Below are 24,800 nucleotides of genomic sequence, written 5' to 3'. Positions count from 1 at the left end.
TTCCTCCTCCTTTCCTGTTTCTGTATTTCCTTCTGCCTCTTATAACCGCATGCGAGGGTCTTATCTCAGTGAGTTCTTGGCCAGGAGCTGGGTGTCCCTTGTGGCAGGGCGCAGGGTCATCACATATGTGTGCACGCATGTGCGTGTGTGTGTGTGTGTGTGTGTGTGTGTGTGTGTGTGTGTGTGTGTGTGTGTGTGTGTGTGTGTGTGTGTGTGTGTGTGTGTGTGTGTGTGACAGAGAGACAGATATTATAATGGTCTGTCAACTCTGTCTATTCTGTGGGATCCAAGTGTTCCCGGTGTACAAGAGTATAAAAATCTTGACAAATGGTCACCCGCATTTAATGTTTTCCCCTTTCCCCCTCGTAATTTTGTCTTACTCTTACTATGTTATATCTTATACTGTATTCTTATAACGATAAAGAATCTTAAATCTTCTTTTGATGTTAAATGTGGTATCAAACTGAATTTGTAATAGTACTGGGAAATTGATAGTGATGGGGGGGGGCGCTGAGGTTGGCTACACAACATGTTTACTTGATTGATCGATTGACTGACTGATTGATTCATTGATTGATTGATTGATTGATTGATTGACTGATTTTTTTTTCATTGAGAAACAAAAATGCATATACTACACATATTTGTACATATATGTCAAAAGGATAAAACAAAAAAAGCATGCTTATTTCCACTGTGGTCCATCCTTGTATCTTGGATGCCTCTATGTGATTGCATAAGAGCAATTTCCTGAGAAATCCTTGCTATTCCTTGGTAAATTAGCCAGTCAGTCACCTGCACAGTCCCCAACTATGAATCAAGCTTTCTTATGCCTAAGAAATCTCACTATTTGTCATCATAACCCCCCCCCCCCCTCCCCCCAACACGCACATATTTCCATGACTCCATTTACAAAGATGGTTAGGCTACCTACAAACAAATATTAATATTTTAAATGAATATATCAGACTACGGTTTATACCCACTAAATGTATTTTAACGCAATAAAATGAACTTTTAGCGAGTCATTTAACCTGAACAGTTGGACAATGCACCCAGATGGGAAGAGAAGCCTACGGCATCATGCACGCAAATGACGCGCGTAACGAGGTAACTTCTGCCAGATGGAGAGCCAGCCGAAACCTCTTTAAAAGCACTTTCCTTCCTCAAACCTGATCCCCTCTTACCTCAGACATGTGTATCTTTAATGCACGCTCTTTCTCTCCATCTGTCTATCTCACTGTTTCCCAAACATGGGTCGCGAGTAAATATCTCTTTCTTTTTTTGTTTCTTATATTTTGTTTTTAATTATTATTATTTAAAATGATTTGAAAAAAAAACTATTTTTTTCATAAATCAAATGCAAAAAAATAAAATCCAATTTTTCCCCAAATAATTTCATTAATGAATTTAAAAAAGACTTTTAATAAGTCGTGATAATAGCAGATCTACAAGCTTGTAGATCTACTATTTTCACTATTTTGGGACAGAAGACCTCTTTTGGGTCTCGAGCTAAAAAGTTTGGGAAACACTCACTGGTCTATCTCTCACGCACGCATGCGCGCGCACACACACACACACACACACACACACACACACACACACACACACACACACACACACACACACACACACACACGCACTCACACACAGTGGCTCTGAGTCCACGCGCGCTGGCCAGCTCGGTGCCCTTCCTTACCTTCCAGTGTCACCTCTTTACCGGCCCGCTTCAGCGCCTGCACTGCCTCGTCGTGGGTCGCGTCCCGCAGGTTCGCGCCGTTAACCGACAGAATGGCGTCCCCGACGTACAGAGCCTGGGTCTGGTCCGCGGCGAGACCCTTGAATATCTTACTGATCAGGATGGGCATCTTGTTCTCCTTGCCTCCCTTGATGCTGATGCCCAGTCCGCCGACCTCCTGCTTGGACACCTTGACGCATCGCTTTCGGTTGGCGATGGTCTCCGGCACCACTTGCTCCGGTAGATCCGTGAACGCGGTGGTCCGCGTGGTTGGAGCGCTTGTCGTGGGGATGTTGTTGTTATCGCCGGGGTGACCCGCCGTGTTATTGTTGCCATTGTAAGATCCATTGGTAATAACGCCGTTGGAGTTGATATTCTCGTCGTTGTTATTCGTCTCCTCGCAGCTCAACGTGAGCGCTTCCTCGTTCAAGTTGGCCAGAACTTTGTGCCATCGCTCCCGCACCAAAACCTCCACAAATCCACTTTTATGCACCCTGGTGGCAACCGAAACTCCAGTCGTTATTACCACCGCCATCTTTGGAGCATTTCTTTTAAAATCCCATGTGATGTTCACTATAACTATATCTATCTCACACACACTCTCTCTTACTCCCACTCTTTCTCTCTCTCACACACACACGCACACACACGCTGGACTTTGTGCCTCTCACACACAAGTTTTCCGCAGGACTTACTCAAGTGTCCCATCCAGTGTGTTTTAACACGGCGCTGTGCTTCGCCAGCCCCCCCGATCCGCTCTACTGGGTGGAGTTTGTTTCCCCGCTTTTTAGGCAATCCCAACTCCGAACATTATACACAAGGGAATGTTATTTTTCTTCCTTTCCCATAATTTTTGATCCACCTTAAAATATTTAAACTGTGAGCTTAATACGAGAATAGATGGTCATCGTCACTCAGCCACTGTTCTTCATCAAACGTCTGTCGCAAATAACGTGTCATGAGTTACTTAAAAAAACCCGTCTTATTTTCTAATAGTGCTCAAACATTGCTCAATTGACTCCATTAATTAATAGCCATAAACATGCAGACTTGTCTTTGCAGCTTCACTTTGACCCACGTTCACGTATGAACGAAGAGAGGGCGTGTGCGCGCGTAAAGGAATGCGCCCGTGCCGGTTTTTGGGAAGCTGCGGCATTTCAAGAGAGGGGACGTTTTGTTAGGAGTCTCTGAAATGGAAAGACCCCCTCCCGAGGCAATATTCACCACCTCTGCCATTATTCCAAAGAACTTTTTCATGCCCTGCCAGTCATAGTTTCAAGGAGCACAGTCAGACCTGGTTGGAAGGGGTTAACTGAGGAAATATAAAGGACTATATTGGTGATTGTATACCCATAATGCAGTGACTCACACACTTTTTTGCACATTTTATTTCTAGGACCCCCATAGTTTGGTCTCTGTCATCTACATTACAACTCAGAGAGTGTACACATGGACACATAAGGGTTCATTTACACTCTTTGAGTTAGACTAATTACAGACATTGTATTTCTAATTCCTAACTATGATCAATAGTTTAACTGGGGACCCCCTAGAATCCCCTCAAGGACCCCAGGGGGTCCCTGGACCCCACTTTGAGTCAGAATCACTGCCTTAATGATCTCTGTTTGTTGTTCCATATGCAGAATAAACCTTCTGAACTTGAACTGAGATATGTGGGAGCCTGGGAGGAGATTCAAAATAGGACATAATAGCCTTTGACTGCCTTAGGGTCACTTTCTAGCCTATTCAATGGATAGGCACTGGTGTCCATATACCTCTCTTTATACACCCATGGTCCATACACTGACCCATCATCAACAGTGTAGATACACCACCTACTGGTGAGCAGAGAGAAGCTACAGTTCTAGTGGTTATAATGGCTCTGAAGTCCTGTCATTATCCATCCTGTTACATGGGATGAAATAAACTAATACTAACTGACATTAAACTCATAACATTCAGCTGTATTCTCACCATGTGGAGACCCACCAGAAACAGACCAGTGTCCCACTTTGGGCTTTGGTCCATATAGCTTGAGAAACACTGACCTAACACTGACATAATTTGTGATGTCCAAATATTATGAATGATGACACAGATGAAGTAGATGACCTTTAAGAATCATATAAATAAATCTGTTTGAAATGTTTTGATGCGGAACAGTTCCATTTAAAGACAGCAATGTGGTATATTAGGCTCCATCTATAATTAAAAACTGTGTTTATGGAGTATCCTCTATCAAGGACATTGCCGAGACTCCCATATTGCCATGTCCCCTTGAATCACCTCTCTTGTTCTTCCCATAAAAGAGTGATTACAAGATTTTATTTTATTTTGCTAGACAATGTCTGGGAGACGTAGTTGAACATAGCTGAAATGAGAAGTTACATAATGGGATTACAGAATAGATATTCTGTGTATATGGTAAAGGGCGTGTATATAAAGCGCTTTTATCCAAAGCGCTTCGTGCATTACACTCACTCACCCATGCAGGAAACCATGCAAGTCCCCAACCTGCTCATCAGGAGCAGTTAAGGGTTCAGTGTCTTGCTCAAGGTTCAGTGTCTTGCTCAATGTGTGTGTGTGTGTGTGTGTGTGTGTGTGTGTGTGTGTGTGTGTGTTGTGTGTGTGTGTGTGTGTGTGTGTGTGTGTGTGTGTGTGTGTGTGTGTGTGTGTGTGTGTGTGTGTGTGCCACACAACTGTGCCCTCTGAGTTTACCCTATACAAGCATTGGTTTATCCTCACTTTCACAGTTTTCAGGATAAACTAATTATTATTATTCATCATAACCTTATAATTTTAGATGTGTAAATAATGTTTTTTATCTGACTAATCCTACTTGAAACAGTACATAACGTTGCGTTCAAATCAGTTATTGAGATTTGATGGTAACATCGTTTGTTAAGGATATAGGGGGCTTATCTGTGTCTGAGAAATGTCAAAGCTAGTGTTTGTCCGTAGAGTAGAAGGGTATACAGATTAGATTGCATTGCTGATGATACATAACTTCAGAAGCCTAGACCTGATAGCGAGAGCCAATATAACGTTATTGAACCCGAGTTATTGATCAGCACGCAACAACACCAATATCAACAATCTCTTTGATGTGCTACATATGTATGTAGCACATCGAACATGATAGCATTTTACAAGATAGTAAAATGCTTATTAGTTACAATTTAATCAAGATCATCTCTTCTATGCTTGACATCATTCATAACAGATAACATGGTTAAACATTTTCATGGATTTGAAACTCATTGTCAAGGGGAATCGCACAACCAATCTGCTTTCCACTTTCCCTGAACATTTATAATGTACCAATTGGCTTAATCGACTCTGGAACTGATATCCCTCAAAATGTACATTAGCAGTATGCCCTCAAGTATCATTACACCACTATACTCAAAGAGGAAGATTAGTCTATTTAAAGAATGAAACAAAAGAGATATTCTAAGAATAAGACGTTTTTAATGAGGTATGTATTTTCTTTTTTACTTTTAAATGCAAATGAGCCATCAAATGAAATTGTAGCCTACACTCTTTGTTGTGCTACCGACCTTCAAAACAAACACAAACACAGAGAACATCTTCACATTGATGATATTCAAAGGTGATTAATGACTTTTTTTGTTTTGTTATGTTATGTTGTATATTTTGCAGGATTCTGGTTGCACACACAAGACACCTGGTTCTTGTAACACTGTTGGTCAGTGAATGTGTCAACTGCAGTGGCTTAGGGGCTGCTTAACCACATCAACCCCAATTTTTGCAAATTGTAAACTTTTAAAGTCTTTATTTATAGTGGAGAAACGACAGGAAACAGGGAGAGAGACAGGGAGTGACACGCAGCAAAGGTCTGTCAGGCTTGGGAATTGAACCCGTGACTCGCTTTTAATTAAAACATTTTTTTTTCTTTCCCCCAAATGGCCAAAATTGCAGATCTACAAGCTTACAGCATGATGTGTTGTGGGCTTGTAGATATGATGGGGTAGATAGAGGGGGGAGAGTACAAAACTGTATCTACTTGCACATTTCAGTTGTCATGATTATGACTACTTTCTTTTTGTTGTTCCATTATGCTCCAAATGTACATTCAAACAATGCAGTCTTAACATGCACGTTTATAATGAATTGCATTTAAACTACAGTACACTGTTAACAAATGAATATTGTCCTACTTTTTAAAGTGCTTCCTTCCATAAACTTCAAACACACACACACACACACACACACACACACGCACACGCACACGCACACGCACACGCACACGCACACGCACACGCACACGCACTCGCACACGCACACGCACACGCACACGCACACGCACCAAAACAAACGTTTTATAGCCCATAATGCCACCTGCTGGGATACAGGCAGACCGCCGGTAGCTGACTGGACCATGTGTCTTCTTGTGCTCGGTCGGTACACATGACACACACGCATGCCTGGTCACTCCTGCAAAAGCGCTCTAAAGGCTTACCGGGTCTCCTCTCCTATATGTCCTGTGCTCCAGGTTCTCCTGGTCAATTTTCTTGTATTTCTTCATTCTCTGTACGAGAATGAAGAAATACTCACTCTCACTGTACGAGGACCGCCAGACACACACCAGGCAGGACTTCAGGGCCTTGAGCTTGGTGCCATAGCAGATGTCACACAGCTGAGCTAGGGGACCTCAACTGGCTTCACTGCTTCTTGGCTGTCGCTGTTGGCAGCTCTCATATTAACAGATTTCCTGTATAGGGAAGCTTGTCTCAGAGACACAGATTTCTTGTCTGTCCCCAAAAGGTTTTGTACATTCTGTACAATGCCGCTGGCCATTTCTGTTCCAGTATTTGGTGATGCAGACCTACAGAAGACATCCAGACAGATGGAACACATGAACTGGTCTTTTAACACAGACACCACACTGTGGGCTTAAGTTATATCTACAAGAGGGGAGGAGAGGACTTTCTATCATTGTTGGTGCATTTTCTGTCCCTTTCTAAAAGATAATACACTCTATTCCTCAATTATTTATGTTTCCTTTATTTTTGTAGTTACATGTAGGCTACATCTCATTTATATTTCAATATAAATTGTTGTATATTATTTGCTAGCATTTATACCAAAATGATTGTTACACTGTGCATTATAGTAATATTCCCATTACTGAGTCAGCTGCAGCTACCAGGGATAATTTGTTTAGGAGTATTCAGTGCCTGTCAATTTCCTCCCAGGGTTGATTAGTTTCATAGCCATCTTGGAACCTATTAGTTTGATAGAACCTTAAAACCTGACCTTAATCAATGACAGATGTAAATCTATTTTTCACATTCACTCTTTTAAGAGTTTCAACTACTGTAAATAAATAAATACATCCAACATCCCAGACAATTCATCCTACGCAGCTCTGGCCACCCAGCTCTACAAGCTCACAAGGTGATGTGTTGTGGGCTTGTAGATCTGATGGGGTTGACAGAGGAATGAGAGTATAAAACTCTATCTTCCTCCTTGCACATTTCAGTTTTCATGGTGTAAATGGTTACACAGATAATTCACCCTACGCAGTGCCAGCCACCCAGCCCTGTGCTGTACTGAAACATCACTTTCATAATAAACAACTGTTCTGAACTTCCATGAAAAACCAAGACAACACCTACAGTATACACGGTAGAGTTCAATGTCACCATGCCTGTATGTGGACATCAGCTGCCTCTTTCACAATCAAATCGAAGATTTAGAATGAGAGAGTTCATTTCAGTACGACCAGACAATGTTAGTCCCTCCCCTCTCTTATCCTCTCTGCTTCATTCCTGGTTGAAATTAACCCTTTCTAGTCTTCTTGATCAAAATTAGAAACTATAATTTATTAATACATTTAAACTTTAGAGACATGGAAACAAATTCCTCTGTTAGGGCAGGGAAAGATGTTGGATGGGGTGTTGAAGAGTATACTGTAAAGTAGGGTAACTCATTTTCTCCATGGTTGAATGAATGTGGTTTGATTTGTTGTGATGACTGATACAGTAGAAGATGGATCTGGTAAATATTGAAATCTATCCACCCTCAGTCATGCACTTCAAATACCTCTCTATATCACGTTTGTCCTCAGTGGAGGAGAGACTAGAGTTGGCACTTGACCAAGACACTCTGCCATCAAAGGGTTAATGTACAGCTAGATTATGAAATAGGGGTGGGATCAGTGGGTTGATAGAGCCATATTTTCATTTCTCTCTAAACAGAAACTTAAGAACGGAGTAACTAAACCTGGATGACTTTGCTTTTTTCTAGGCATTATACACAAAGAGAGACTGCTTTCATATCCAAACAGGTGAAGTTAAACTCTGTTTGTATCCAAATATGCATGAATTCACTTTATTTATAATGTTTGATTTACTGCATCGTGTTTTGAAATAGCCATGTCTCAGCTCCCCCGAAGTTTAGGGCTGGCACAAGTGGCTGGTGCCTAGATGGTAGAGTGAGAATCACTCTATGGTGAGAATCCCAGGAGTTAAGGTGTTATTACCTTAATGGTAATCATCATAATACTAACTAACTAACTAACTAACTAACTAACTAGCATGCATGCATGCATACATACATACATGCATGCATAATATTACCTTGCACCAACTGACTAATTAAGTGATGGGTGCTGCATAGGGATGTTAAAGGTAGGGTAAGTGTAGCTCTGGTTCATAGCGTTAGGAGTTCTTCTAGTTAACGCTATGGTACTTTATATTCTTTCCCCTCGCACCGCGGTAGTACTCTCGTCTGTAGTAAAAATAAAAAATATACTTTGGCTACAGTACTCACCAAAACAAAGACGATTTTATGGAGTTGAAAGCCTATTCTACTTATAGTGGGAATACTCTGAGCCCCCCACCTCACGTCTAAAATACACTTTTTGGCCAGAAAATACAATATTTCACCGGAATTAAAACATGTTTTTGGTTACTCCACAGTGCCCTCTACAGATCTGGTCAATGGAATTTTCCTATTGACCAGATTCCTTCCGGTGAAATATTTTATTTTCTGGCCAAAAAGTGTATTTTAGACGTGAGGTGGGGGCTCAGAGTGTTCCCACTTAGTAGAGTAGGCTTTCAACTCCATAAAACCGTCTTTATTTTGGTGAGTAGCAAAAGTGTATTTTTTATTACTCTCCGCAGGAGAGTATTGTTTTCACTTTCTAAATATGACACACCGATTGGTCAAGCCTCACGTGACACGTGACAATACGGTGAAATACTGTATAAATACATGGCATCACTTTGACAGTGTCTGTGCCACTGTCAAAGTGAGGTAAGACAGGAACCATCACGAAATGGCTGCATGGCTGATACATAATTGGCAGATAGGACAGATAGGACACTTATATAGACAGGAGGGATATGACACTTACACAGACGGATAGGACACTTACAGTACACAGACAGGACGGATAGGACACTTATACAGACAGGACGGATAGGACACTTATACAGACAGGACGGATAGAACACTTACACAGACAGGACGGATAGGACACTTACATAGACAGGAGGGATATGACACTTACACAGACAGGACGGATAGGACACTTACAGTATACAGACAGGACGGATAGGACACTTACAGTATACAGACAGGACGGATAGGACACTTATACAGACAGGAGGGATAGGACACTTACACAGACAGGAGGGATAGGAGACATTTGAAATTTCAAGATGGTGGCAATTTTTCACTTATACAGACAGGACGGATCGGACACTTATACAGACAGGATGGATAGGACAGTTAGAACATAAGAATTAGAACATTCCCAACACAAGTCTGGTAAGAGTGAGGTAAGACAGGAACAATCACGAAATGGTTGAGAAATGGCGGATACTGTAACAATTGGATAGGACACTTACACAGACAGGACGGATAGGACACTTACACAGACAGGACGGATAGGACACTTACATAGACAGGACGGATAGGACACTTATACAGACAGGAGGGATAGGACACTTATACAGACAGGACGGATAGGACACTTATACAGATACAACATTCCCAACAGCGGAGAGTTGTGCTCCGAGGAGCACTTTTTCTAGTTATTTTTACTACAGGCTGCGCTACCGCGGTGCAAGGGGATAGAATGGAAAGTACCATAGCGTTAAGGAGAACTCTAACGCTATGGACCAGAGCTAGAGTAGTGATATTTTTTGGTATTTTAAAGTACTAAAGTAGGTTAAAGCATAGATAGGCCTATATATAAAACAAATCACACCCAGTGTGAAGTGGGCGGTGTGTGGTCATCACAGTGGTCATAGTGATGGAAGTTCACTTAAATAAAAGTTATATTTCTGAAGTGTGTGGTGCTATTTATAGTTATTAATTTCATCATGCGTCTTGCTAGCTAATCACAGTACTGGGCATATATATATAATTGTCTGTCTTGGCCAGATCTGTGCACAATTCTGTCTTTAAGCTTTTCTGACATATCCTTTGATCTCAAAGGGCCAGTTCTAGGAAGACTTTCTATTTTCTTCTCAATATTGTTTTTTCCTTTTCTCATTTCAGCCATAGTGATCTTTGGGTTCTTTTTTACCGCTCTCACGAAATGGACAGCATCTAAGTTAAATATACTAGTGTCACATCGAAGTGGTTTTAGACTAATTTCATCATGTGTCTCACTAGCCAATCACAGCATGTGGAATTGGAGCACTATGTCACTGTTGTTATTTAACAGTGGTCATCACGGTGATGGAAGCTCACTTAAAAAAATATTGTGTTTCTTTTAATACCCCTTCCACCCACAATGGGTGACTCACTTAAAAAAAAAACATTGCATAGTCCTATTTATAGGGCTATGCACATGTGTCATGTGTTTCGCTAGCCAATCACAGTCCTGAATAGAGTCGGCCAATCACATTGCAGCTAGTGGTCATCACAGTGTTGGAAGCTCACTTAAAGAAAAGTATAGATTTTCATTGAATGTGTAGGGGTTAGGGGTGTACAATGGGTGGCCAATCACGGTGCAGGGTTAGGGGGTACAATGGTGGCCAATCACAGTGCAGCGAATGTCGATGTCCAAACCTCACATATAGGGGCGGTTACACCGCCCAAAAATGGGCGGTGTGGTCATCACAGTGGTCATCACAGTGATGGAAGCTCACTTAAAAAAATGTGTTTTTTTTATAGTGCATAGTACTATTTATAGGTTATTAATTTCATCATAATTTCATAATGTGTCTCGCTAGCCAATCACAGTGCTGAATAGAGTCAGCGGGTCAAAGGGGTGTACAATGGGTGGCCAATCACAGTGCAGGGTTGGGGGGGTACAATGGGTGGGGGGGTACAATGGGTGGCCAATCACAGTGCAGCATTTGTCAATGTCCCAACCTCACATATAGGGGCGGCTACACCGCCCAAAAAGGCTAGATGGCTCAAAGGGGTGTCGCAAGCGTAGCTCAACCGCGGCCATCTTGCAACAGTCAGCTCGCTGATTCATAACATCATGTTTATGGTGCATGTAGCCTACTATTGAAATATCCATAGTGTGCTCAATTTTCATCCGATTTTCAAACGGTTTGGTTTGTTGTAAAAATCAAAGATGTAGTTATGATACTGCATACTTATAATTATAATCATGGACTTTATATGAAAATAACATTAAGCAGATAGATAAAGCAATAGCTATGTGGGGCTAATGAAAGTTACAGGTATGGTGTGTGTGATATCAAATATGAGTTTACCATAATCACAGTAATCCTTAATCATATTCCATCATATTCAAGGGCTTTTGGAGAGAAATGAGACAGACTCCATAGAGCAGGGGGGGGGGGTGTCTGTGACCAGCTGATGCTCGTTGACGCTTGTTATTGTTATACACACCAAGTTAATTCGTTTCTGCACTCATTCGGACAACAATTTTCCTTTTGGTCCTAAAGCCCCCCCCCGCTGCTTATCAATTAATCTGTTATAATCGGTCGATAAGGTTCTCAATTATCAATTAATGAATTCATCGATCATTTGCATCCCTAGTACTGCATTTGCATTAGTGTATGTGTATATCAGTGCACATAGTCCAGTGGTTCTCAAACTGGGGGGTCCGGGGACCCCCAAGGGTTTGAGAAGCATTGCCACAGTCTGAAGATGTTGTGCTTCAAATGTTTTCGAGTACACAAATCACAGATTTGGCAAACTTATTATCATATATCCCTCTCCTCTCCTCTCCTCCTGCAGATATGGCCTCAGCCAGCAGTCTTCTGTCTGTGTTAGAAGAGCAGTTCCAGTGTTCGATCTGTCTGGATGTTTTCACAGAGCCTGTCTCTACTCCATGTGGACACAACTTCTGCAAGGCTTGTATTAGCAGGCACTGGGCGATTGGTGGGCAGAGACTGTGTCCATTGTGTAATCAGAAGATCCCCAGAAGTCTTCGAGTCAACACAGGATTCCGGGATCTTGTGGAGAACTTCAAGGAAACTAAGCTCATAGGTGGAGGTGAATCCTCAGTCAAACCAGGGGAGGTGCTATGTGACGTCTGCCCTGGCACCAAGCTCAAGGCCATGAAGTCCTGCCTGGTGTGTCTGACTTCGTACTGTGAGACACACCTGGAGCCTCATCAGAGAGTCGCTGCCTTGAAGAGACACAAGCTGATTGACCCTGAGGAGAACCTGGAGAACAGGACATGTAAGAGACATGGTAAGCTTTTAGAGCTCTTTTGCAGAACTGACCAGATATGCGTTTGTGTCATGTGTACCGAGCACAGACATCATGACATGGTCCCATTAGAAGACGAGTGTATGGAGAGAAAAGCTCAACTGGGGACCAAAAAGACAGAAATACACAAGACGATCAAGCAGCGACTTCAGAAGATTCTGGAGATAAAACAGTCAGTAGAGATCCACAAGAAAGACACAGAGAAAGAGATGGCTAACAGTGATCAGGTCTTCTTTGCTCTGGTGGCTTGTATTCAAAGACACCATGTTGAGATTCTTGAAGTGATGCAGGAGAAGCAGAGAGTGACAGAGAAACTGGCTGAAGGCTTCATCCAAGAGCTGGAGCAGGAAGTCACAGAGCTACACAGGAGAAGCGCTGAGCTGGATCACCTCTCACACAGTGAAGACCACTTCCATCTTCTCCAGAGCGTCCTCTCTCTCTCCACCTCTCAACACATAAAGAACTGGTCTGAGATCACTGTCCACAGCCCTCTCTGTTCTGGGACATTGAGAAGGGCAATGGCTCAGCTGGACAAGACACTGACTAAAAAGATGAAGAGGATCATTGCAGAAGTCAAGTCATGGGATGAAAAAATATGTAAAAACGCAGACACTGCGAAGAAACAACTAGAGGTCAACGCAGAAGATCTTGAGAACCTGCCGGACGATGTCAGGTTGATGGTCATTCAACAGCAGTATGGAGTGGATGTGACTTTAGATCCGGAAACGGCAAACCCCTGGCTCACATTTTCTAAAGATATGAAATGGGTGCATACTGGGTCTATTCAGTGGAGATATTATGACAATGGGACAAATGAAACAAGATTTCATGAAGAACTCTACGTCCTTGGAAACGAGGGCTTCACTTCGGGAAGATTCTTCTATGAGGTTTTCGTTAGTGGGAAGACTGAGTGGGATTTAGGAGTGGTCAGGGAGTCCATCAACAGGGATGAGAAACTCACGCCCAGTCCTGAAAATGGCAGTTGGATTCTGCGGCTGAGGAAAGGAAATGAGTACAAAGCCTTAGATGACCCTCATGTCCCTCTGACTCCTTCATCTTCTCAAGTGAAGCCTGAGTATATTGGAGTGTTTGTAGATTATGAGGAGGGAGTGGTGTCATTCTATGATCTGGAGGCCAGTTCTGTGATCTATTCTTTCACCGGATGCAACTTTAGAGAGAAGATCTATCCATTATTTAGCCCTGGTTCTCTAGAGGATGGAAAAAACTCTGGTTCTCTGTGTGTAATTAACTATAAAGGTCGAGGAACATGGTCATCTGCATGGTCAGTGTTATCCAACACATTCTCACGCCCAGCTCCGGACGTCTGTGGCCAACCCCCTTGGTCAAGGCGGGTAGTACAGTTATAACTTTTCAATGTTCAGGATAGTCTGAGTAACGTGACGCTGCGCATAATGCAGACTATGAATACACGTTCAAAGATGCAGGCGCACCGCCAGAAGCGGACCTGAACCCCGTAATGGGCCTTTCACACAGGACATATAAGGCAGCAAGTGCCAATGACATCAATGAAGACTCAGTTGCTGCTTGTCAGACTTATTGCACTCTGATGTTGCGGTGAGCAGCAATGTATCTCCACTGTCTGCTGCTGTGCTCAGAGTTAAACCAAATTAAACTTTGACCCTTCCTACCGCTGACCTTTAAACGTGCAGCTCCGCTTTGTGTCGTGCCTAACAACGCCCATAGCTGTTCTAAAAAAACAGTAAACCACAGCCTCTTGTGGCTTTGTTTCCATTGTGTTCCATTGCACTCATGGACATGGATGATGCACATTGCCGAACACTGACAAATGCTTGTATATATATGAATATAAGACTCAGAACTAATTTATTAATTATTTTCTATTCTATGTAGATAGACTGTTGATAAACCGTGCATGTACACGTTCACACTCATTGTTGAACTTCATATATTCTTTGGTGATAGACTGTACAGTACATACAGTATATTAACTCTTTCACTGCCAGACTTATTTCTGGCTGTGTGCACCCACGCCTGAGAGTTCATTAATATAGTCATTGTTGATAGTCATACTCATTTCATAGATTCATTGTTGAGATATACTCATACTACAGGATTCATTGGTTATAGACTGTAATATGCATAAATTCATTGTTGATAGACATACGGTATACTCATTAATATATTATTGGTGATAGACTGTAGATATATTCATTCATATAATCATTGTTGACAGACATATAATCATTCATATATTCATTGTTGATAGACATATTACTCATTCATATATATCGCATTGTGATAGACATATTCCTTCATATGTTGACTGATGATAATCTGTACATACAGTATATTCATTCATATGGTCATTGTTGACAGACATTCACTTTTGATTGACTGTACGTCTTTGGTTTTAGACTTTTACTCTTACCCGTGAAACACAGTTCAACAAAAAAGTTTTTATATTTCCTATTTGAAAACAAATAAAAAGCGTATTGGCCTATATGACTTTTGCCATTTCAATTAGCCTAGTTTAAAAACGCTTAATTATTCCCCCCCCCCTCTTGAGATGTCTGGCTGTAGTGTTCCTCATGCAGGAGACCCGGGGTGGGTCAAATCCCGGGATTTACAATAGGCTTATTTTAATTTTGTTGGAACTTTATACTGACTGACACTCATTTTTGAATGTGCATTGTTGGAGGTACAACAACATTATGTCTTAAAATAATAAAGAATGTAAGCTTTATTACATTTGTATGGTTCCACTATTTTTTTGTCTCGTCATTGGTAAGTAGTATTACCATTTATGTTGAATTAAACTTGCAAGACACTGGCAGTGTTGTAATCGTAGGCTGTTAGCTGGTTAGTGGAATAGCACTTGGGACATTGGAATACCAGTTAAAGTAGTAGGACCAGGACTAGATGGATAAACTCTTTAACAGTTCTTATTTATTGCCGATGGCATGGCATACAAGCTCTACAAGCTCTGTGAGCTTGTAGATCTGCTATTTTCAAATAGCTTAAGCATATATAGGGCTGAAGTGGTTAATGTATGTTTTGTAATAATAGTAGCCTACAAATCTACAAAATAACCAAGTTTTCACATAATTGTAGTGGAGTAAAAAGTACAACATTTTCCTCTGACATGTAGTGGAGTAGAAATAAAAGCATTCTTTTTAAATTGGAAATACTCCAGTAAAGTAAAAGTACCTCAACATTGTACGTAAGTATAGCCTACAGTACTTAAGTACATGTCCTTATTACTTTCCACCACTGGCTGTAGCTTCTTGCATGGGTTTTGTACAGTACTTGAGTAAATATATGTTATTACAGACAGAAAGATAGATAGATGGTGTTATTGTCAGATACTCCATGAATTCAGGTGGATTCTGCCTAGCAACAGCAGCTAAGCCACAGAGTCTTTAAATTGGAGCGGTAATGCAAGGATGCCAACCGCCATACAACTCCACAAAGAAGAAGAAGACCCTTTAAGAAGACACACCCGGCACAGAGGTGTTCGATACAAACTATTTTATATTTGTTATAGAAACGGTGAAATAAACAACGTATAATGTAACGTTACACAACATGGAAGTACAGTAGAGTTGTTCATGTTGTCAGGGAGTTCAAACTATAACATCAGTGACAGTTGCAAGAAGTTAATTCCTTCACAACGAAACGTTGGTCGTTTTCTTTCCAAATCAGTGGATTATTCAGGTAAGAGGGCTAAATATAGTTAGCTGCTTGCTTAGCATTAGCTGTGTGTGTGTGTGTGTGTGTGTGTGTGTGTGTGTGTGTGTGTGTGCCGTGCGTGTGCGTGCGTGCGTGCGTGTGCGTGTGCGCGTGTGTGTGTGCGTGTGCGCGCACGCGTGTTTCAGTTGTGGTTAATCTGATGTGTAGACTAGGCTACTAGGCTAAAAACAAAATGTAAAAGGCCATGTGCTTTATTTTAAAGCTGAAATTAACAGGCCAGAAAGGTGCTTGAAGGTGCTTTTGTCCAATAAACTGAAATAGGCCTATTATGTTTTAACAGTGTTTTGTTGGGTTGTCAGTGTGGCAGCACCAAATATCCTTGTATGAATCCTCTTATTAAACCCGTAAACTCCTCGGAATAAAGAACATCAGCTCCCAACAAAGTGATAAAGTAGAGCAGAGGTTCTCAAACATTTTCATGTCAAGGACCCCTATTGATGGCTATGTATTTTACTGCAAACTATGTTCCACTGTTTTTTAAAGCAATGTATTAGAGATGTATTTTCTCCAAAAATAGCTACTCTACAAGCTTTCGTAATTTGTGAATATACATTTTTTTCCAATAATAGCCAATATCAAAACTCACAATGTGTCGCATTGCGATGCGCTGGCTATATTCGAACATCTGAAGTATAAAATATGGTTAAAGTGGTTACATTGTTCCCCATTTTACTGTGGACCCTCTGGAACCCTGTCAAGGACCCCTGGGGGTCCCCTGACCTCACGAACCACTGAAGTAGAAGATCTTATCTGCTGACTGTCTGATACATTATTGCATACTAACCTGTCATAAAAAAAAGACTCTGCTACCATCTAGTGGAAACCAAAGCACAGCAGCTCAACAGACCAATCTCTCACTAACCTATTAAACCCTACTACACAGTTAGTTGACCGGGGTCTCGCCAGGGCTTTATACTTGGTTCGCACCTTTTCCCCGTATAAACCACATCTCTTTGCAGTATATAGCCGATCTACAAGCTCATAATGCATCAGGTTGTGAGCTTGTAGATTGGCTATTTTCGCTGAAGTTTTGCTCTAGAAGACGCTAAGGTTTTGTTTGATTGATTGATTGATTGATGTACTTTATTTAGTAAGACATGAGAACATCAGTACATGGAACTACAAATTCACAATACGAGGTCTACTAAACTGGGAGACTCATTAAGCACTGAGGTTGTTTAAGATGAGATCCCTCATGTGGTAAAGAGAAATGATTGAATATAAGATACACATATTTCACACTATTTGGCGTTAATGTGTAGGAAATTAAACCATCATTGGCAACTTGATATTGGAGCTATGGAGATATTTTACAAAAAATCTGAAGGATGTGCACACATACTGTACGTTCTCCTGCACAATGTAGATTATTTATTTATTGATGTATTTAGGGTCACTATCTCATTTCGTTTAGAATAGTCATTACTACATACTAATTTCTATGAACACATATGGCAGAATACATTGTTGACGGCCCCTAGGTCTGTGGTTGAATATATGTCCAATCCAATATAATCCAATGTAAACCAACTGTGCTGGTAATGAATCATGTTCAGTGACTGTGTCACAGCCCGCTCCTCAGCCCTTGGACTTTGTCTGTGTTTATTAGTTTTGGACTTTTACTTATGCATTCCTGTGTTCTTCTAGTTGTGTGTAGTTTGTTGCCTTGGTGTTCTGTATCTTATTTTGTAGTATTGTTCCTAGTGTTTCCTGTTTTCATTAGTTATTTGTCCCTGTCTTGTCTAACCAGTCCTGTGATTTACCAGTGTTTCCACCTGTGTCCTCTTAGTCCCATCCCAGTGTTGATTGTCATTTGTGTTCACCTGTGTCTTGTTAGTCCTTGTCTATATATATGCCCTTGTGTTTCCTGTTTATAGTTCATTTGTGATTCGTCACAGTGTTAGTTCTTGCCTCCTTAGTATTTCCTGTTGTTGTATCTTTGCCCCTAGCTGTATTCCTAGTCTCCTCGTGTTCCTTTATTTGTTCCTGGTTCCTTTAGTTAATAAACCCCTTGTATTTGATCTGCTCTGCCTCATCCTCTGCCTCTGTTCTGCGCTTGGGTCCTACACCATTTTTGACCATTTCGGTATTTTTCAAGTGTGACTTGAAAAAGACCAAAAGGGTCGAAACGCCGTATCTGCTGTTTGTCACAAATAAACCTTTGGCGCATTCAACAAAGTGAGTTGCAAGCCCTGCTTTGTTCTCAACTCAACGTAAGACCTTAAAATGAGGAAATCACTTGCATGGAGGGTTTAGAATGGCATGGACAGAATGCGTATATGTCCAACCTCCCCCCCACCATATGAAGTTCAACTTCTCAGCAATGTGATGCCTATATAGAAGTCCCTGGATTGGTGTTGGTGCGACACCAGAATTCTATGTGCAGCACATAACATAGATAGAGCATACCATAGAGCACTAAACATCAACCAGGATGAGCATGTTGCCAACAAACGTCTGTATGGAGGGCTACTGAAGGTGATTGAGAAGATAGCAGCCAGGAGAATGAGGCTGGCCAGTCACTGCCATCGACAATGGGAGCTCCCAGCCAGAAAACTTATGCTATGGGACCCAACACATGGGCATCGATCACAAGGGTGTCCCACACCTACCTACGTGTACATGGACATGCTAAAGAAAGATGCAGAGGAGGAAAGTACTGGCGAGCTAGCCAGATGTATGGAGGATGGAAATGACTGGAGACGCCACTGGAGGGCTCGTCCAAGGATGACCTAGAGAGAGGGGTGTCTACAATGAGTTTCGTCCATGAGATCCAAAGTTTAACCATGGCCATCACTTAAACAACTGATGAAGCCAAGAAGAAGACATCTAAGGGTAGGAACCTGTTTCATTTTATGTTTTTGCTGTGCTGCTGCTGTTGCTGCTGATTGTGTTTGTATATTCCAGATGTTTCTGTGTTGTTGTCATAATGTATTGTATGTTGTGTGATTCATGTTCTATTGTTGTCATATTAGGACTCAATGATTGGTTGGCAATGAAACACTTTCATTGACTATTTCTGGCTGTGGAATTGAAGGCTGATATGAATCTCGGGGTGTCTGTTGTGTGTCCATTTTTGACGGTAGTGAGTTGTGTTACATGGTACTGTATACTAGGCTGTGTTGTGGTGTTGCTGCTGTTGAAGATAGTGAATTGTGACAGGGTACAGTACTTATATTAGGCGTTGTTGTGGTTGAAGTTGTGAGTTGTGACAGGGTACAGTATACATACGTTGGGTATTGGTTCATATGATTGGCTTGGTGGCAACACCTCTGTCTAAGTAGGCCTTTTCTTTCTTTCTACTTTTTTGTTTGTTTGTTTGTTTGTCTCTTGTTTATCTCTTTGCTGCTACTGCTGGTGTTGTATATTGTGTACTAATTTGATAATCATGCTGTTGTTCTATTGTCATATTGTGTGGTATGTTGTGTACTAATGTGATTCAGGCTGTAGCTGTATTGCTGTGATATTGTGTCATATGTTGTGTACTAATGTGATTCATGCTGTTGTTCATATTAGGACTCATTTAGGAAACATTTCTGGCTCAGGAATTGAAGGCTGATGTGAATCTTCAGGGTGACAGCAGTTGTGTTGTGGTTTTGTTGGGAGAGTTGTGACAGGGTACAGTATGCATTGTATACTAGGCCGTTTATGATGTGTTGTTGTCGATTGAAGGGAGTGAGTTGTGTCAGGGTACAGTACAGTTTACGTATACTAGTATACATGTGTATGTGGCTCTTGGTCTAAAATGGACATACTCGAGTAAAATAAAAGTACCTCAAAATTGTTTAATTTTGAATAATGTAGTTCCTATAGTTCTAATGAATAGGTTGATAATGTTATTTGACAGAAAGCGTTAAATGACATTGGCATGTGATTACTCGATCCTGTTCCAGAATTTACCAAGGTGCAGTAAATGATTTGATCTCTATGCTAACATTGCTTATACTCAAATGTACCAATAGATGGAGCAATGTGCACAATATTTACAAACTTGCAGCCCTCATTCACAGCTGGACTGCTTGCTGTGTGTGTGTGTGTGTGTGTGTGTGTGTGTGTGTGTGTGTGTGTGTGTGTGTGTGTGTGTGTGTGTGTGTGTGTGTGTGTGTGTGTGTGTGTGTGTGTGTGTGTGTGTCAGAAAGAGAGAGAGAGAGAGAGAGAGAGAGAGAGAGAGAGAGAGAGAGAGAGAGAGAGAGAGAGTGCGCGTCACATGCGTAGCTCACACACGTGTCTCTTTGTGTGTATGCTTGTTACCATGGTAACCACCAGACAAAGGTCTCCCAAAGGAGGGAAAGGAAAATCAGTTTTGTGTGCCAGAGCATGATAGTGCTGTATTTGATTTTTCAGGGAAGAGAACAGAATTAAAGGAAAAACGAAGAAAACAAGTGTGATGCCAAGTACCCAATACACAGTACTATCCGAAATACATGAAAATGTTGAATGCCCATGGGTCAGGACACGTTCTGCCTATCTATTGATATTCTATGTAGGAGAGGAGAGTGTGCGTCAGCCCACAGGGTTTTCATACCCACTGGGTCCAATGAAACAAGATGCACTCATCATGATCATAAAACGTCATGGATTCAAGTGTCCACTAAATTGCACACGACTCCACTGTACGAACCAACATACTGTTATCCGAGGTGCAGGAATCTGCATCATTCCTTCAGCATTTTAAATGGCAAAAAAAAGCAGGATTTGTTGGCAGGAGAAATCAACCCTCAGTCTGCCCACTGCAGCTTACAGCCGTGTCCTGCCAGAACGCCACTGGCACGGTGCACCACTGCACATGCAGTCTCCCCTCTCTCCTGTAACCCCCTCCACACACTGTAGTGCATTGTGAGGACATTTCCCCCTCCCAGAGAGTTTTTTTTCTTTCTTGTATTTTTTCGCTCTCTGAACTGTGTGTGTGTGTGTGTGTGTGTGTGTGTGTGTGTGTGTGTGTGTGTGTGTGTGTGTGTGTGTGTGTGTGTGTGTGTGTGTGTGTGTGTGTGTGTGTGTGTGTGTGTGTGTGTGTGTGTGTGTGTGTGTGTGTGTGTGTGTGTGTGTGTGTGTGTGTCAGCTGGAGTTTTCCTGTCATTATTGGACCAGCAGCTGGTCTAAGAGCATGTGGCCCCAGAATGCATCACCTCACTCTGTAAATACACAGTCATGATTTAAAGGAAAGCCTTAAAACGTTGGATCTGCCGTAACGTGCTGCGATGCAGATGCATCCTAGATGCACATTGTGAACTATTGGAAAGTACAGTATGTAACCCACATAGCAGTTGTAAAATATCAGCGTCAGTACTTCAGTACTTAGCCGGGACAGCGACATAATCTGTAGCCATTGAATAGAGGTATTGTTAGAGGTGATGTTTTTAGTTTACTACTTTACTAACTATGGTACTTAATAAGAGTTTTGGTCTCATTACCTTTTTCAAGGCCCTACTTTAATGTACACTATCCTATTCAACTCTACTTATACTTTTCCTTTGGACTACCCTTCTCGTTAGTAAACACAAACCTGCTTCCTGAATGGGTGGCACGTGTTGTGACATTCCTTTAGACTAGCTCTCTAATCTCTGTCATTCAACTGCGCTGACATTCTCTTTTACAGCTCTGTGCCAGGGCTAGCCTGATACACAGATCAGGTTACTGCCTCATCCAATGGATTCTGTCTGTCTAGCTACCCATGAAGTGCCTGAGGATCAAGAGTGAAGGAGTGGGTTGGAATTGACAACTGATGTTGTCTTCCAATTTGAGTATAATTACTGAAAAGTTGACAGATAAAATAATACGAGACCCAGTGATAACAGCAAAATAACAACCACTACTGAATAACTGATGTCCTGTGGCAGCTGAAGAAATTCAAGCATGCCATAGGTCCAGTTCAACACCGCCAACATAGAGTCTGTTCTCACATCCTCTATCAGCATCTGGTTCACCACAGCCACCAAGTGGGACACTCACAGGCTGCAGCGCATCCTCCGGTCAGCCTAGATTCTTAGAAGATCTTCGGCTGCAACCTCACCTTTTTACTTTTGTAGCGCCAAGTCAAATTCCTTGTATGTCAAAATATTTGGCAATAACAAATATAATTGTGACTCTGAGTCTGACTACTCATATAGTATTTAAGCTACAGTTCTAATAATATGCAGTATGCAAATGATGTCAAAGCATAGAGCAGTGATACATTATCCAGATTACTGGACCTGGCTGAGCTGCTGAAAACAATCTGATGATAAATAATTCACAGAGGGAGCTCCTTGTTATTTATTTTCTTTCTTTTGGCACCAAACACAACAACACAAGCTGAAGCTACACAGCTGTGGGACACTCGTTCTCTAGGGCTCCACCCTTTCTTGCCATTCCTCATTTCATCCATCCTTTCCTAGAAGAATTACCTCACATCCCATTAGGTAGAGTTGGAGGTGTCACCTGGGGGGTGTGTGTGTGTGTGTGTGTGTGTGTGTGTGTGTGTGTGTGTGTGTGTGTGTGTGTGTGTGTGTGTGTGTGTGTGTGTGTGTGTGTGTGTGTGTGTGTGTGTGTGTGTGTGTGTGTGTGTGTGAGAGAGAGAGAGAGAGAGAGGAGAGGGAGCAAGAAAATAACTCAATTAAATGCAACGTTTAAACAGCTTTGGGTGGAGTAGGCTTAATGGCCCCTCCCACCCCCTCTTGTATGCCGGGCCCATGGCTTTTACCTGGTTGTTGTTAGAGTGGCAAAATAAATAGTGTAATAAATACTAGCTGGTGATCTGATAAAATCTATTAATACATTAATCAATAGAACCAACATTAGGCTGTGGAAATACACCAGTAACTTCTGCCTGTCCAGGTCTGTCTGTCTGTCTACTACAGTATCTATCTATAGATACTATATATATATATATATATATATATATATATATATATATATATATATATATATATATATATATATATATATATATATATATATATATATATAAATAAGAGAATACAGGAATCATCCTTTGAGGAGAGCTTACTGTTAACAAAATCATAAAGTACAGAGAGCATAACTCAGGGGTTTATGGCTGCTGTTGGTCATCTAAACATCCTCAGACCTAGGACGTGTGCGAGGGTCTGTGTATACCATCAGTCAAAATAAAAGCTGTGATTTAGCTCTCACTGTCTTCTGAGGCCCACCCAGAGAGAGAAAGGGGAACTTCTCTCTCTCTCCCTTTCACTTGTCTGCCTGTTTCTCACTCCTTTTCATTAACGTTTTTGAGATGTCTCTTATTCTCACCTCCTCTCTCTTTCTCATACTCCCTGTCTTACAACCCCCACTGTGTAAAAAAGAGGGTTACAGACTCTAAATGTATACTATATTTTTTAGTTATGATTATTTTCTACCAATTTAAAATGTAGTCATTATGACAATTCCCATTTCCCCCATGTACCCTGTCATCGGTGACCTCTGCTGGTCTTGGGGAGGATGTAGACATCCACGTGTCTCTTCCAGTACACGTGATGTCGCCAGCTGCTTTTTGTCACCTGACAGTGAGAGGTTTCACTAAAGAAAATGTCACTTATTTGGGAATTACATCATAAAAAAGGAACTAAGATGTTCTGGAAAACTTAAAATGAGGAAAAAGCTTAACCAATGATTACAAAGAGGTTTATCCTTAAAAAAGTGAGTGTTACTGACGAAGGCAGGAGGATTATTCCGTTTCACAAATATAGCAAAAATAGTGAGGGCCAATGAGCAGATATGTAAAACAATGAATACATTATTTTTCAATTTTACATGGAAGAACAAAAGTTATTATGACTAGCCTATATGGCACTGCCACACTGGTACGTGGACTCAACTTTCTTGAGTTTGCTACTCTTGATAATTGATTGGATGAAGCAGTTTCTAAATACCCTCCATTTGGAATTTGTATACCTAATTATATTTCTCTCTAAGACTGTAGACCATAAAATAAATATATGTGTATTATTAATAAAATATTCTACTACTATCCCTTCTGTTGTACTGTATCCTATTGGTCTAGATTTGTTGATAGCTTGAATTGAAAAAAATATCTGGAATCTTCCATCAATTCTGGAAAGCCTGGTTTACATAAAAATGTTACTACTCTCTATCTGGTAATTTCCACACGCATGCATACAGACTGCTTCCTTATCCGATGATTCTCTCTTGACCAGATATGCAAACTGGCAGTGATCCCAGTCTACCCACACATGAACAGAGCCAATTGTGTTTGTTGGTTTGCCCAGCCAAGCCGGACGCACCGTTTAGGATTCTGTCAAAATGGAACTTTTTTATGGCAAAATCATGTTCATAAACTATGATCAGCTTGTTAGCTGGTGGAGCAGAAATCCCCTTAATGGTGAGACAAATTGCATCCTTCTGCCAGTGGTTTTATCTGGACACCAGATGACTTCTTCTCACTACAGGAGAACAGGTCTATTTATCCATCTCTCTCTCTCTCTCTCTCTCTCTCTCTCTCTCTCTCTCTCTCTCTCTCTCTCTCTCTCTCTCTCTCTCTCTCTCTCTCTCTCTCTCTCTCTCTCTCTCACACACACACTCACTCTGTCTTGTTAGCCTCGCCAGGACGCCAGAACGGCCGAAGGCGGAGGATTATGTACTCACTCATGTGAGTCTGTCTGTCGGAAGAAGTAAGGATGAACCTCTGCTCCAAATCTTT

At 41.4% G+C, this 24,800-nt stretch overlaps 2 protein-coding genes across 3 annotated transcripts in view; one reads left to right on the top strand and one right to left on the bottom strand.

Annotated features, from left to right (window-relative positions):
• Positions 1-2,799, bottom strand: part of sntb1 (syntrophin, basic 1) — a 49,343-nt gene extending 46,544 nt beyond the window's left edge. The window contains exon 1 of the mRNA XM_084053024.1: positions 1,700-2,799. Coding sequence (XP_083909150.1) covers positions 1,700-2,273 — 574 coding nt within the window. The 5' untranslated portion in view covers positions 2,274-2,799. The remainder of the gene's footprint in view (positions 1-1,699) is intronic.
• A 5,141-nt stretch (positions 2,800-7,940) lies between these two features.
• On the top strand, positions 7,941-15,090 carry LOC311042280 (E3 ubiquitin-protein ligase TRIM21-like). 2 transcript variants are annotated; one of them, XM_084052921.1, is made up of 2 exons: positions 7,941-8,051; positions 11,939-15,090. In XM_084052921.1, the coding sequence occupies exon 2, from the start codon at positions 11,941-11,943 to the stop codon at positions 13,780-13,782; it is 1,842 nt and encodes a 613-aa protein (XP_083909047.1). In that variant the 5' UTR covers positions 7,941-8,051; positions 11,939-11,940; the 3' UTR covers positions 13,783-15,090. The 2 variants fall into 2 exon arrangements, with proteins under 2 accessions (XP_083909047.1, XP_083909048.1); XM_084052922.1 differs by lacking the exon at positions 7,941-8,051 and adding an exon at positions 9,813-9,902.
• The last annotated feature ends 9,710 nt before the right edge of the window (positions 15,091-24,800 follow it).

The sequence above is a fragment of the Gymnoscopelus microlampas genome (genome assembly GCF_963454915.1).
Source record: "Gymnoscopelus microlampas genome assembly, chromosome: 3".
Lineage (NCBI taxonomy): Eukaryota > Metazoa > Chordata > Actinopteri > Myctophiformes > Myctophidae > Gymnoscopelus > Gymnoscopelus microlampas.
The sequence above is the reverse complement of the archived record's forward strand: the minus strand, read 5'-3'. Positions and strand labels throughout refer to the sequence as shown.

Excerpts from the sequence above, each read along its gene's own strand:
- LOC311042280 (XM_084052921.1), top strand. The coding sequence starts at position 11,941 with ATGGCCTCAGCCAGCAGTCTTCTGTCTGTGTTAGAAGAGCAGTTCCAG.